Source organism: Zootoca vivipara, chromosome Z2 (genome assembly GCF_965207765.1).
Source record: "Zootoca vivipara chromosome Z2, rZooViv2.hap1.1, whole genome shotgun sequence".
NCBI classification, from domain to species: Eukaryota; Metazoa; Chordata; class Lepidosauria; order Squamata; family Lacertidae; genus Zootoca; species Zootoca vivipara.
This window is the reverse complement of record NC_142585.1, coordinates 35389309-35403699: the sequence shown is the minus strand read 5'-3', so window position 1 is coordinate 35403699 and position 14391 is coordinate 35389309. Positions and strand designations below refer to the sequence as shown.

Below are 14391 nucleotides of genomic sequence, written 5' to 3'. Positions count from 1 at the left end.
CAGCCTACCCACCCTCTTTAGCTGCTAATGTACATTGTTTCTCAGTGGAACATAGGAATCTGCCTCATACTGTCTGCCCTCTTACCCACCTGGCTCAGAATAGTTTACACTGACTGGCAGCGGCTCCCCAGGGTTACAGAATGCACCCTGCCTGGAGATTCCGTGGAGGGAGGCGTTCTGCCGGCCCACAATTGGCTGTCCAAAGCCTCGTAGCGCAGCGGAGCCGGCATGTGAAACGCTTCACCTTACTGGCTGTTTTATGCCCTCAACCAGCGTGCTATTGAAGCAGCTCCCTCGTGAAGCCTGGCGGTTAGAGGGGCCAGGAAAAATGTAACCGTGCACAGAAGCCAACTCCTAGGGGCCGTGGGGGGGGGGGCTTCGCCCCGCAATAAAATATTTGAGGCAGCCGGACCCCCCACAAAGTTGATGGACATTCCCATTCAAATAGTGTGTGTTCACTGTATCTTGTGATCGATTATGCAGGGCAGGGCTTACCTGGGCCCCCACAATATTTTATTCAAGTTGGCACCCCCTGTAACCGTGTGGTGTGGTGTGGTGGGACAGGACGGGGGAAAGGTTCCTGCCTACCCAACCCCGCCCTTTTCCCGCGCAGCAGGCGTCGCTTGAGGGCGCCCTGTTCAGGTGCGGAAGGAAGGAAGCTGCGCGTGTGAACGCAGCCCGAAGCCAAGCAGGTTGCAGAGCGGTGGGTAAAGGGGAGAAAAAAAGAGTTGCGACTGAGGAGCGGTTAGAAGATAGGACACGTTTTCATTAACAACTTTCTGGTGTGTACTTGTTTATGTGTGTGTGAACGCCTCCCATCCTGTATGTAAACGAGTGTGTGTATGTTTCCATCTTCTGGGAGTGCTGGTTCCCCTCGGGAGAGAAGGAATAGAGCCTGCTGCGTTATTATCATTAGTAGTATCAACATTACTTTCAGTAGTATTCGTAGTAATAGTAGCATCCGTGATATCGATAGTATTAGTAATAGCAATACTAGTATTTATACTAGTAATAGCACTAAGCTATTCAATACTATACTGCTAGTACCGGCAGTACCGTAGTATCGTAGCTTAACGCGTGGAGGTGCGGGAGGCGATTGCCTCGCTACGCGTCTCCAAGTTCACACGCGCAAGAAACTCCTGACGCGCGCGCGGAGGAACCTAGCGTCTCAGCACCCCCACTCCTCATCCCGCCGTGCTGCTTGCCTCGGCTTTCCCTAAGTGGCAGAAGTGCCGCGAGCTTCGGCCAGACAGCTTCAGTACCCGCTACCACCCCTCAACATACGCGCGCGCGCGCCCCCTGCCCACCATCAGCATTCCCAAGAGGGGAAGTTTTCTTTAGGTGGGTCATCACCATCGCCTCCCCTTCCTTCCTTCCTTCCTTCCTTTCCTCCCTCAAGCGGCCCTTCATTACTCCCCCCCCCTCCGCCACGCACGCACATCCTTCCTGCAAAAGTGGGCTTGTTTTGTCTAGCCAAAAAGAGAGAGAAGAGGGGAGTGCCTGAAAACGCAGAGAGAGAGATTCCCCCTCAGTTTCTTGCAGATGCGGCAGGTCCCTCCCCATCCCCGCTCCAAATCTTAGAGATCCTGGCAGAGAGGGAGGGAGGGAGGAAGAGCGAGCGCAGGTAAAAGGATCTGCTAAGCTAGAGGAAGGAACCTCAAGACCCCACCAGGAGGCAAAATTGCTCTGTGTGTTTTCCTATCCAGCCCTTTTCTCTTCCCAGCGCTTGGGAAGCAACCCTTTGCCTATCTTCTTCCTGCTTCTCGTTTGGAACTCTTTTTGGTGGGCGGGGTGGGGGTGGGGGTGGGAGAGAGACTCTCTCCATCACACCCCCTTGGGTACCACTTTGGAGCTGCTGCATCGCCGGGGCGACCCTCACTTGCGTTTGTGGGATCTGTGTTTTATCTCCACCAGTCTTTTCATCACCCTATCCAGAAGATGGTCAACGATCGATGGAAAAACGTGGGGGGAGCCTCTCAGCTGGAAGACGGTCCGCAGGAGAAATCCCAGGTAAGCATTTTTAAATTTTTCTTTTAGTGAGGATGGTGGTCTAAGAGAGGCAAGGAATAGAAGAACGGGGGTGGGAGAATAAACCCTGAGTGAAGGAGAGAGGAACTGGTATTGTTGGAGAAAGAGAGATGTACAAAAGGAAATCGGAGGGGGGCACAATTGGATGTTTAATTTAAACTTACAATCAAGTGGTTAATATGGAGCTAAATAAGAGGATCTGACCCCTTCCCAACAATACACAGGCTATATTAATATTCCTCTGCACTTGGGGATGCAACCATCTTCATCCAGAGTCACTCTAGATTAAAAGGATGGAGGCTTTGGATCGGACAGGATACAGGATGCACTGCTTTCTCTCTTTTCTTAGAAAACCCCAAAACTTTTTTTATCCTCCTGTTGATGCTCCTCTCCCCTTCCCATGCCCAGTCCTGCAATGTGACTGCAGTATCTTTGCACAAAATTAAAAAGGTGTAGAAGTATTTGGGTACACACAGATGGTACACTTTTGCCCATTCAGCCATGTGAGGTGGTTTACCTCTCAGCTGCCAGTCAACTCACTGGCCGATCTACTAGCTCAGGACCAGCTCTCCATGGGTTTTAGATGGGGAGCCTCTCCCAGCCCTACCTGGAGATGCCAGGGATCAAACCTGGGATCAAACTTGGGACTATCACCAAGCAAGACCCGTTCATTAAAAATACAAATAGGATCCTAGTCTCTGGAATATCCTAGTCTCTGGGATTCAGTATGGACATAAGGGGATGCTTTATACTGAGTCAGATCATTGGTCTATCTAGCTCAGTACTGTCCACACTGACGGGCAGCAGCTCTCCAGGACTTCAGGCAGGGAGTCTTACCCAATTCAACCTGGAGACGCCAGGGATGGAAACTTCTGCATGCAAAGCAGTTGCTTTACCACTGAGCTGTGACCTTTCCCTGAAAAGCAAAGCAAGATGCTAGTCCTCATAATTCTGAATCAAGAGCTGAATTAAATAGAGATATAGGAAGGTGTTTTATACTGAGACAGACCACTGGTCCAGTTAGCTCAGGATCTGCCGCTCTCTAGGGATCTCAGACAGCCCTACCTGAAGATGCTGTGGATTGAACCTGGTACTTCTGCATGCAGAGGAGATGCTGTGCTACTGAGCTACAGCCCTTGCCAGTAACAAAATCACAATAAACTGCCTTATACTGAGTTCATCTGCTGTATTGATGGGCAGCTGCTCTCACAGAGTCTTCCCCCAGCCCTACCTGGAGATGCTGGGGATTGAACCTGAGATCTTTCATCTGCAGAGCAGGTAGTCTACAACTGAGCTAAGCCCCTTCCCCTAAAAGTAAAGATTCTAGTCCTTATAGTTTTAAATACAATTATACAGGAACATAGGTAGCTGTCAGACCATTGGTTCCATCTACCATCAGTACTGTCTACACAGAATGGCAGCAGTTCCCCAGGATTTCAGGGCAGTGGGCATTTCCAGCCATACCTGGAGGTGCTGAGGCTTGAACTTGGAGCCTTCTGCATGCAGAAGGAGGTGTCCTACCACTACACATCAGCCCATCCCATCAAATGAAATAATGCTCCAGGCCTTAGGCTCCTGATTTAAAGGCTGATTTCAACAGGAACATAGGAAAGTGGTTTCTATTAGGTCAAGCCATTTGGTCCATCAAGCTCAGTGCTGTCTATACTGACCAGTGGCAGGTCTCCAGGGGTTTCAAGCAGGGAGAGTTTCCCAGCCCGTGCCAGGGATTGAGCTGGGACATTTGTTTCCAAGACAGATCTAAAACTGAGCTATGGATGCTCTTTGTGAACAAAGGAAGCTGTCTTGTTCAGAGCCAGACCATTGGTCCATCTAGTTCCAGGATTGTCTACAATTGTCTACTGCGAGATTGGCAGTAGCCCTACAGGGTTTCAGGCGCAAAGGGTGTGTCTCCAACTCCTGCCTGGAGACTGAACCTGGGACCTTCTGCATGCAAGGCAAGATGCTATGGCTCTTCCCCTAAAAATAAAGCAAGATCCTGCATTGCAGGGGGTTGTACTAGATGATCCTCAGGGTCCCTTCCAACTCTACAGTTATAAGATCACAGACCTTGTGGCTCTGAAGAAAAGACTGGTTTTTTTTTTATAAAAAAAGAACTTAGCACAAGTCAGACATGGGTCCATCTAGCCCAAGATTGTCTGCACTGACTGACAGCTGCTCTCCAGAGCTTTCAGGCAGGGAGTCTTTCCCAGCCCCACCTGGAGGTTCCCATGGGGATTGAACCTGGGACCTTCTGCACGCAAACCAGATGTTCTGCTGCTGAGCTCTGGGCTGTCCTCTTCAAACTGTCACCCCCTTCCCTATGCTCCCAGGTTGAGTGGCATCCGGTCATCCACTGCTGCCAGGATAGTTGGGGGGGGTAGGACGCAGGTGCATGGCTAGCAGCAGTCTTTGGAACAGGTGCTCTCTCCGAAACACTGTGGAGTTGGGTGGCTGGGAGCCCATCATCCACCCTGGCAACCCTTACCTCTGTGCGAGATTGGCGGGCATGCACAGGTCTCTCGCTGGAGTTTCAGGATGGCAGGCTCTGCATATTCACTCCCAGCTTCACCCTCCTGCACACACACACGCAATCTTCCCCAGGGACCCTCTTGGAACCTGTGTTGCTGGCTGTTGGCAAAATCCTCCTTGAATTATTTAGTTTATTTATTTACAGACAGAATGTCACTCTCTTTCTCTCTGACTCAGAGGCTGAGCCACAAGACAGGCAAATGGATAAACAGGCTGGGGGGAGAGGTGGAATGACACTCCCCACCTTGCATACCCCCAAAGCACCTACAGAAAACTCACATGTTCCCTTATGAGCCCAGAGGCACTCTGGTGTTGCAAGAAATGGTATTGATTGATTGATTGACTGCATTTCCATGTACATGGTTCTCTCCAACTCTTCATTTTAATCCCCACAACAACCCTGTGAGGTATATGTCAAGAATGCTTTGATAGTGTTTCCTGCTTGGCAGGGGGTTGGACTGGATGGCCCTTGTGGTCTCTTCCAACTCTATGATTCTATGGTTAGGCCAGGAGAGTTAGGGAGTGGCTCAGTGTCCTCCAGTGAACTTCATGGTCAGGTGGGGATTAGTCCAGTGCTCTAACCACTATACCACTGGCTCTTGATGATAGTAGGCAGAAGACAGAGAGCCCAAGCTGTAGTCAGAGCCAGAGCCAATTAGAAGTGGAGCCAACTAATTCTGGTTTTGTCTCCCACCCCTTCTACAAGGGGCAACACTGAGACTAAGGAGGAAGAAGCTGACAGCCAGGGGCACCCGCTGGACTGCTTGCGAGTAAGAAGTCAGGCAGGTGGGTTTTGCCGGGGGGGGGGGAGGTTGGTGGGGCAGTGCCCTTTTCACCCAAATGGGCAAGCCTCCAGTACTTTCAACACACAACTGGAACAGAACCTCCAGGCTCAGAAGCAGTCTACTACAACTTTAGATGCCAGAGACAAACCACTAGTGAGAGCTGCTGCCTTCAAGTCCAGCTTCTGGGTGTCATGGAGGGATCCGGCTGGCCATAAGAACTTAAGAAATGCCTGATGGATCAGGCCAATGGCCCATCTAGTCTGGCATCCTGTCCTCCCAGTGACTAACCAGATGCTTCGGTAGGAAAACTGCAAGCAGGACCTGAGCAGGAGACCAACTCTCCCCTCCTGCAGTTTCCAGCAACTGCTGTTCAGAAGCGTTACTGCCTTCGACTACATGGGTCCCCTTTGGCCTGCAGGAGCAGGGATCCTTCTAAGGTTCTTACTTATTTTAAACAAGATTTATATTCCACTGTTTTAAATTGATTATTGTTATTAGTATTACACAGCACCCTGGGGTCAATTTGGAGGAAGTGCTGTTTAGGATCGTTAAAGAACAAACACATGCATAGGGAGCGCTGCCTGTGCTGCTGGGAATGTGCATGGAGCATGGCACAATGAAGACTTTTAAGGAGGAGTTTGCAGTAGTAGAAGTAAAAAAGCCTGGAGAAGTGTGCAACAGTAATGTTAAATAATCTATGCTCGGGGTTGGGGAAACTTTTTAAACCTGAGGGCCACATTCATTTCGGGGGGACGACACACACATTCCAGCGACATGTGGGGAGTCAGAGGGGAAAGAAGGACAAGCAATGGATGCAAATGTTACTTTAGACTTGTTTCTGTATTTACCTCTCTCTATCCTCAATGCAGAGCTTTGCTACTGAGATGCAACTCCCTTTTTTGTTCCTGCCAACAACCCTTTGCTGCTGCCTCAGCCTAGTTCTCTCTGAACCTTCCATCCTCCTGTGAGACCGGGGGGGGGGGGGGGAATACACCACATTTTATGCTACACGTGCTACTCACTGGATGCTAGATCTCTGTGGGACTGTTTTGGGGGATCGGGCTCCTGCCCCCTACCAAAAACAAATGAGACTTAATAAAGCACCCTTTCTCATCTAGAATATGTTTCTCTGCCTGTTCTCCCCCCCAAATCTCTCAAATCAGCAGACCTTGTAACAGCCAAAATTGGATAATTTCTTTGCAAAAGGATTCTCCTTGTACTGCATCCTCCCTGCCAAGGATTTTGATAATATGACTTCCATTCTAATGTTTAGCGGAGGCATCAGATTCACTGTCCTTCCTTATGTGTGCGTGTGTCCCCCCCCCCCCCGCCCACCAGCAGCCCATCTGCTGATTTCAGTAGAATTTACTTCCAGTTTTAGGGTGCAAAAGACTGCAGCTGTGCAGAGCAGGCCCTACATATAACGTGTGTTGAGAGTGGGGGGAGAACTTGTGACTCTCCATGAATTGTTGGACTTCAACTCTCATTGTCCCTGACTATTGGCAGTTGTTGACTGGGGCTGATGGGAGTCCAACATCATCTGGAGGGCTGTGGCCTCTCTTTTCTGGCTTCACACCTCTCTGAGTGCATTCAATAGGTGATCCCTAACTGGTTGGGACCTTTGTGTAGGACAGGGGTCAGCAAACCTTTTCAGCAGGGGGCTGGTCCACTGTCCCTCAGACCTTGTGGGAGGCCGGACTATATTTTTTGGGGGGGAAATATGAACTAATTTCTATGCTGCACAAAAAAACCCAGAGATGCATTTTAAATAAAAGGACACATTCTACTCATGTAAAAAACATGCTGATTCCTGGACCGTCTACGGGCTGGATTTAGAAGGCGATTGGGCCGCATCAGGCCTTAGTTTGGGGACCCCTGGTGTAGGACAGGATGCAGAACCTGTTTGCGGTGTGTGCATGTCAAATTGTAAACAGTAAGGTCTGCTGTTGCAGTTAACATACTAAACTCATGTAGCTTCCAAAATATATACTGGCATATTTGCAGGCTCTCAAGTCTCAAATACCGGTATTACCTTTCCTAAATAACCAACTAATGCTTTAGTTTATTCACTTACCAACTAAAGCTAACTGCCCTGTGTTCTGCCTCCGCTGTCAGAGGCAATCTGCTTCTGAGTATCAGTTGCTGGGAATCACAAGTGGGAAGAGTTGTTGTTGCATTCAGATCCTGCTTGTAGGCTTCTCATAATGGGACTCTTGTCTAGCCACTTAACCCTTCAATACATTATGGTTTGCAATGGGCTTATCTACACATTATCACTACACTTTTATTTTGAGGGAAAAGCAGCCATGTACTCTCCCCTCTCCCAAGAAAGATGGGGGCTTTCTCTCCCCCTCTCCTCCTCCTCCTGCTTCGTTTATTACATTTTATCCCACCTTTCCTCCAAGAAGCTCAATTACATACTTCTCCATCTCCCCATGTAATCATCACAACAACCCTGTGAGGAATGTTGGGCTATGAGCAAGTTTCTGGCCAAAGCTCACCCAGTGATCTTCATTACTGAGTGGTAGATTTGAACCCTGGTCTCCCAAGCCTTTGTCCTGCACTCTAACCATTGCACCACATTGGGTCATTGTTGCCTCCAAAGGTGCTGTTTTCTGGATCAGAGCCCTCCCTGCATGAATACTTTTCCTTTGTATGATGAATAGGCAAAATAAAACAAAACCAGCCATACTATTACTACAATAGAGGTTTTTTTAAAAAATAAAAAAATTAAGGTTTACTCAGAGCAAACCTATTGAAATGAATGGACCTAACTTAATATTTTTCAATTTCAATGGGTCTGTTCTGGGGAAAAAAAACTTATTTGAATACATCCCAGAGTGTTTTAACACAAGGCATAGTTTGACCTACTGAGTTTGGCCTAATTTTCAGAGCCAAATGACATGTCATGTTAACTGATATCAATACAAAAGCCATGTTTGTCTTCTGGAATAAAGAGAAATGTGTTTCAGTGTCCCTTGAGACTAGCTCTGAATAAGGTTCTTTCTAGTAGAAAATGGAATGAATGTTCAGGGATGACAACGAGCTTCCTCAGTTGTCTCAATGCACCACGTGATGAAGATGGTTGTCACAGAATCTTAGGCCATTTTGTCATCACAAAATCCTCATTGAAGAATTTGTAGTGTCTCATCCGAATCCTGGATTCGCATGAAGTTGGGGCAGAAGGCAAAAGAGAAGGCAGGTTTTAAAATGGCAATTTTAAACAACAGCATAGTTTTGAATAAAGCAAGGATGTTGGGACACAGGCAGGATTGGTGAGCAATATGAGCAGGGGGCAGCCCCTAGTATTTTTGTAGCCATCCTTTGACATGCAAATGATGATTTCTTATGTGCTCATTCTTCGGCATGAAAGAAAGAATCATGGAAGTGCTCATTTAAAATTTGCTAAAGTGCTTTAGGTCCACGCAGAGGAAAATTGGGTTGTTGATATCACATGCCAATAGCTCGTCCTGTTCTATAAACATCCCTCCCGTTCAGACTGTTGGAAACGTCTGTAATCCTTTTTCTTTTTCAACACATGCAAAATGAGATGTTTGTACTGAATTTGATGAGGGTACTTTTGCAAGGCGGGCGTAGAACCTGCCTTTGCCAATGTTTGAAAGTGTCTTTCAGAGCTGACTCAGTTAGTGAATGCCTTGTCAGGAAGACAACCAGGTTCTCTGAGATTTGGTAGCATGAGATCTAATCCTACCAGACCACAATCCCACTTAAAAGTGCTGTGTGGTGTAAAATCCTCCCTAGGAAGGCAACAGATGTGGTGGCTCAGACTAGATTACAGGAAAGAAGTGCCGTGAAGGGGATCAATCCTTGTTATCACAGCAGGAGGTGAAACACAACCATTTTTTTAAAGGAAGTTATGAAACTGTGTGTGTGTGTGTGTGTGTGTGTGTGTGTGTGTGTGTGTGTGCCAGAAAAGTATCATGCAGCACATTCAGAAGAATGAAGTTGCAAGCCAGGGTTCAACACCAGTTTCTTTCTCAGTGATCTGGTTAAGCCCTGTAATGTTTTGCCTTGGAAGGGCTGCAACAAGACAGTTATTGCTTCATATTGGTAAGGAATGTATGCTATAGATCATGTCAATGCCATGGGCTCAAGGACCACGTGTGCTTATAAGAGTCTGCTGGATCAGGCCTATGGTCCATCTAGTCCAGCTTTCTGCTTCCCATAGCGGCCTTCCAGGAAGGAAGGCATGTGCAACAGGACTCTCCCAGCATGTGTTCCCTAGCATCTGGTATTCAGAGGCGCACAGCTTCTGACAGTGGAGGGAGAACATAGGACGAGTCTTGCTGAATCAGGCCATTGGCTCATCTAGTCCAGCATCCTGTTCTCACAGAAACCAACCATATACCTGTGGGAAACCCACAAGCAGGACCTGAGCACAAGAGTGCTCACCTCCTGTGGTTTCCAGCAACTGGAATTCAGAATCATTACTGCCTTGGAGGCAGAAGATAGCCGTTGTGTCTAGTAGCCTTATCCTCCATGAATTAGCCTTATCCTCCATATATCCTCTTTTAAAGCCATCCAGGTTAGTGGCCATTGCTGCCTCCTGTGGGAGCAAGTTCCATAGTTTTAACTATGTGCTGTGTGAGTAAGTCCTTTGCTTTGTCTGTCCTGAGTCTTCCAGAATTCAGCTTCATTGGATGTCCACGCTGCTTCAGGCCCCAGATGTATGCCCTTAAGTGCATGCCTAAAAGAGCCAGGCAAAATAGCAACCAGCCTTAAGTTCTGAGCACTGTCTTGTCTACCTGAGAACGTGGGCAGTTTTGTTGGGAAGTCAGAAGAGATGGTCAGCCTATAAAAACTGCTTTGTTACAAAGTCACACCACTGGCTAGCTTTGCTAGCTGCTTTGACTGATGTAGATCTCCAGGGATCCCAGTCCCAATTTCTGCCCAATATCCTTTTGTAGTTTGAGATGCCAGGGATTAGATCTGGGACATTCTGCATGCAAAGCATGTGCTCTGCCACTGAGCTGCAGCCTAGCTGCATAATCCTGTTTTATTCAGCATTTAGTTCAGTATTGACTGACTGTGAACAGCTCTCTGGGGGCTCAAGCAAAGGGAGACTTTCCCCTTACTCACCCATTAACTGCAACTCTGGTTTTAAAACTGGAGATTCCAGAGACCAAACCTGGGGACTTTTTATATACAAAGCTTGAATTCTGCAACTGGACTCTGCACTCTTCCTTATGGTTGGATTACTGCAATGTACTCTTGGGAGGGTTAGCCTTGGGGTTGGCCCAGAGGCTTACAGTTGGTGCAGAACATGACACCTAGGTTGCTTGTGAGGGTAAGTTACCACCAGCATATAACACCCTACTTGATTTGCACAGGCTGTCGATCTGCTACCGCGCCAAGTTCAAAGTTTTGGTAATAATCTGTAAGTCCCTGTACAGTTTAGGAGCAGGTTACTTGAGAGACCAGCTTATTCCTTATACACCCAGTAGATCTGTGCATATTGTGGGAAAGTTTCTCTGAGAAGATCTCAGTACCCTGCTCTGACGTTATTCACAGCAGGGCCTTCCGTGTGGCTGCCCCTGTTCTGTGGAACAGCATTCCTCTTTGAGAGACAGAGGTGCCCACCTTCTGCACTATCTGGAAACAACCAGAGATGGGTTTTCCCAGTTGGATAAATGAGTCTTTGCCATGAGTGTCCACTTGTTAGGGTTTCAGTCTTGTTTTAAATGTATTTGCTGTATTTAAAAAAAAACAAAAAACTGTTATGCATAAATTGCCTGGAGATGGTGGTATAGGAAAGTTATTAATACTGTAAATTAATACTGTAATAATAACTACTACAACAGCAACAGCTCATACTTGAAACAGCTAATGGCTATTGCTTTGGGGAGAATGTGCTCGTAGCAGTGATGGTTGGCATCTTTTGGGACTGGCATGGTAGACACTGGTGGAGGAACAGGGGTGCGGGGGCAGCGCACCGCCACCGGCGGCACAATCCCAATGGGGTGCCATCGTGGCTGCCCCCCATGCTGGGCGCCATGCCCCCATAGGCAGTGCGCCATGCCCCAGACACACACCACACCCCCTGGGACGCGTGCCAGTCACGACCCCACCTGCTCTCCGCCCCCACCCCGCCGGAGCTTGAAGCTCCACCACTGATGGTAGATAGCCATGAAGCCAACAATAGGTGGCACCAGAGCCAATGAAAGGTGTAGCAAGGGCCAATGACAAGCAGAGCCAACCAATCCATCGTGGCTCTGACTCTTTGGCACTGGTGAGGCGGGAGCCAGGAGGAGCAACAGCAGATGAATCCAGGACTTCTCCCTACCAGGTCATAGGAGGGCAGGAAGCTGTGCGGGGTGGGTGGGGGAGACTGATATTGATTGGGCAGTACCACACTTGCTTTCATGGACCAGCCTCCACTGTTCATGTTAGATTTCCAAAAGAGAAGTAATGGTATATATATTTCGCATGGACGCTCCCACCCCAAAATATATTTTCTCTCTGAAGTTAAGCCCTATTGATTTTTGATGGAGTTAACTTTCAAATAAGCATGCTCAGGAGTCCTTAGGATGTATCAATCAATGGCAATAAAAGTGTTCTAATGATGTGAAAAGTGCCTTCAAATAACCAGGAGGGTCCAGCAATGGTGTGTGTGCATGCGTGAAGTACTGGCTGGGGGAAGAAAGTGTCCGGGCTTCTCCCCTCAATTCCTCCCCCCTGGGACCACCTGTGATTCAGAGAAGCAAGTTCAGTCCTGGTGATCCTCAGATGTTGATCAATTGGGACGGGATTTCAGATTAGTGTATGGAAGACGATAAAGGGACTTGGGAAGACAAATCCAAGAGGATGGGCTGAAAGAGCAAGAGGGTGTTTAGCTTACAGAAAAGAAGATTAAGTGTCCAGGGAGAGATGACAAAAGGATATTCAAATATTTAAGACAACCTTATGGCTAAATCTGTGACAGCTATTAGATTTCTATTCTCTTCTTCATCACAACATAAGAAGAACCTGCTGGATCAGGCCACTGCCCCATCTAGTCCAGCCTCATGTTCTCACTGTGGCCACTTGGATGCTTATGGAAAGCCTGCAAGCTGAGCCTGGGCACAAGAGCCTTCTCCCAGCAACTGGTATTCAGAAGGATTACTGCTTCCTACTGTTCTGGCAGACATTAGCTGTTCTGGTTTGCAGCCTCTCAGTGGTAGAAGTTTTGATGCACATTCAGAAGGTCCCATGTTCAACCCCATGTGTCTCAGGGCAGGGCTGGAAAAGACCCTTGTCTGGGACCCTGGACTACTGCTGATAGTCAGTGTAGAATATGATACTGAGGTAGATGGATGAACGGTCTGTCTCAGATTAAGGCAGCTTTGTGTTGGTTTGGTCTTTGGTTCACAGTTTGAAAAGACTTAAAAGAAAAGAAAGGCGATTCCAGCTAAACATTAGGAAGAACCTTCTGATAGCAGAAGCTGTTTGACAGTGGAACAAACTCCTTTGGAGGAGGTTTTCAAACAGAAGTTGGATGGTAATCTGCCAAGGATTCTTTAGCTGTGAATCATGCATTGCAAGGGGTTGGACTAGATGACCCCCAGGGTCCCTTCCAACTCTACAATTATGTGATTCTATGCTCAAGGAATACTGCTCAGGATTTAGGGCCATGACAAATTTCCGATGTTTGGAGGTTGGGCAGTGGTTGTTATGCAGTGGTGTAAGAAGGAAGCATATTGTACATGCTCAAAGCCATTATCATCTTTTTACATGTCTAGCAGCAAAATGGGACTAAGGAGCTATGCTGGCATTCTGTTGTCCAGAGCCTATGAAAACTGGTGCCAGCTCTCCCCCCCCTGTCTCCCCCCCTGCCATAATTCCCTGCAGCTGCAGGTGAGATAAAAGCATCAGTTATGCAGCTGCCCCGACTCCCTTCTGAGTGTCTCATGGGACAGATTTTGGCTGCTCCTTCCTCTCTCTGCCTCCCTCCAGCTGCATGCATCTTAGAGCTCACCCAGGGAACTTCTGCCACCTGCTGTCTAGCATTTGGGGTGAGGAGGGAGGGCGACTTCAATCTTGCATCTCTTGTGAAAACTTGCTGAGGTTTTCAGCATCCATACAGATTCTGCAACAGTTTGTCCAGAACTTGAATTTCTACCACTCTAGTGCACTGTTTTAAAAAATTGAGTTTTTACGTGGTATACAGGAGTGAACAAAGCAAAACCATTAACAAACAATACTGGTCTGCTGCATAACAATGGAACATGTCAAGAATAGAGGGGGGCATTCTATACAGCACAAAGGCAAATGAAGGTATCTCCACCACTGTACTGAATGAGTCTTTTGGGGTTCCCCCCCCCCCCCGTTCTTTTGAACATCAGGTAAGCGCCCCTGGGACTGGCTCCTTTGAGCTCACTGCCTTTCCATTGTTTAAATGCTGTTTGCACAGAGCTTGGAAATGACTAACATAAAGGGTGAGGCTAGCTAATAATGTCTCTTTTAAGCAGAAAGGACTTTTAATCATGGCCTCTTTTGAACAGTCAGGTCTAAACTAGTGTGCACCCTCCTGAAGTCCTCTCTGTGGCTGAGCAAATGTGGAAATGAAGTGGTTCAAAGGCAAACGTTTACCCATAGTGGCTTAGGGTTGTCACCAGTGATTTGAAAAACATTTGAGCAGTTAGGTGGAGCCAGGATGGGCTTTGACTGGGCAAAAGGCGGAGCTTGGTGAGTTCTTAATGGATCAGGAGGCAGAATGGGGGTAGTTTCTAGCACAACAGTGGCAGAGCCTAGAAACATTTGCTGCACCAGGGATGGAGCCAGGAGCCGTGCCATGAAGTGGAGCCTGTGAGATTTGCTGTGTCATGAGTTGGACCCTGAGAAATGTTGTTATGCCATGCAGTCAAGCCTAGAGGGTTTTGCTTTTTTTACTGACAGGAGATGGAGCCTTGGAGATGTTTCTGCCTCAAGTGGTGGAGACTGGGTTGACTTGGAACCTGATAGCAGGCAAAGCTTGATTGCTCTTCTTAAGTTATATTCTTATGATCCAGGAGGTAGCAGGTGATCATCCTAACTAATAACCATGGATAGC

The 14391-nt window shown here is 47.8% G+C and overlaps 1 protein-coding gene across 2 annotated transcripts in view; it reads left to right on the top strand.

Moving 5' to 3' along the window:
- Nucleotides 1–598: 598 nt before the first annotated feature.
- The window catches only part of FIBCD1 (fibrinogen C domain containing 1), a 76101-nt gene continuing 62308 nt past the window's right edge, over nt 599–14391 (top strand). Inside the window, exons 1-2 of one of the 2 annotated variants that reach the window (XM_035113053.3) lie at nt 599–703; nt 1915–2010. In XM_035113053.3, the coding sequence (XP_034968944.1) occupies nt 1939–2010 (72 nt within the window). In that variant the 5' untranslated portion in view covers nt 599–703; nt 1915–1938. Of the gene's footprint in view, nt 783–1914; nt 2011–14391 lie in introns of both variants that reach the window. The other variant, XM_088664754.1, reaches the window with a different exon arrangement.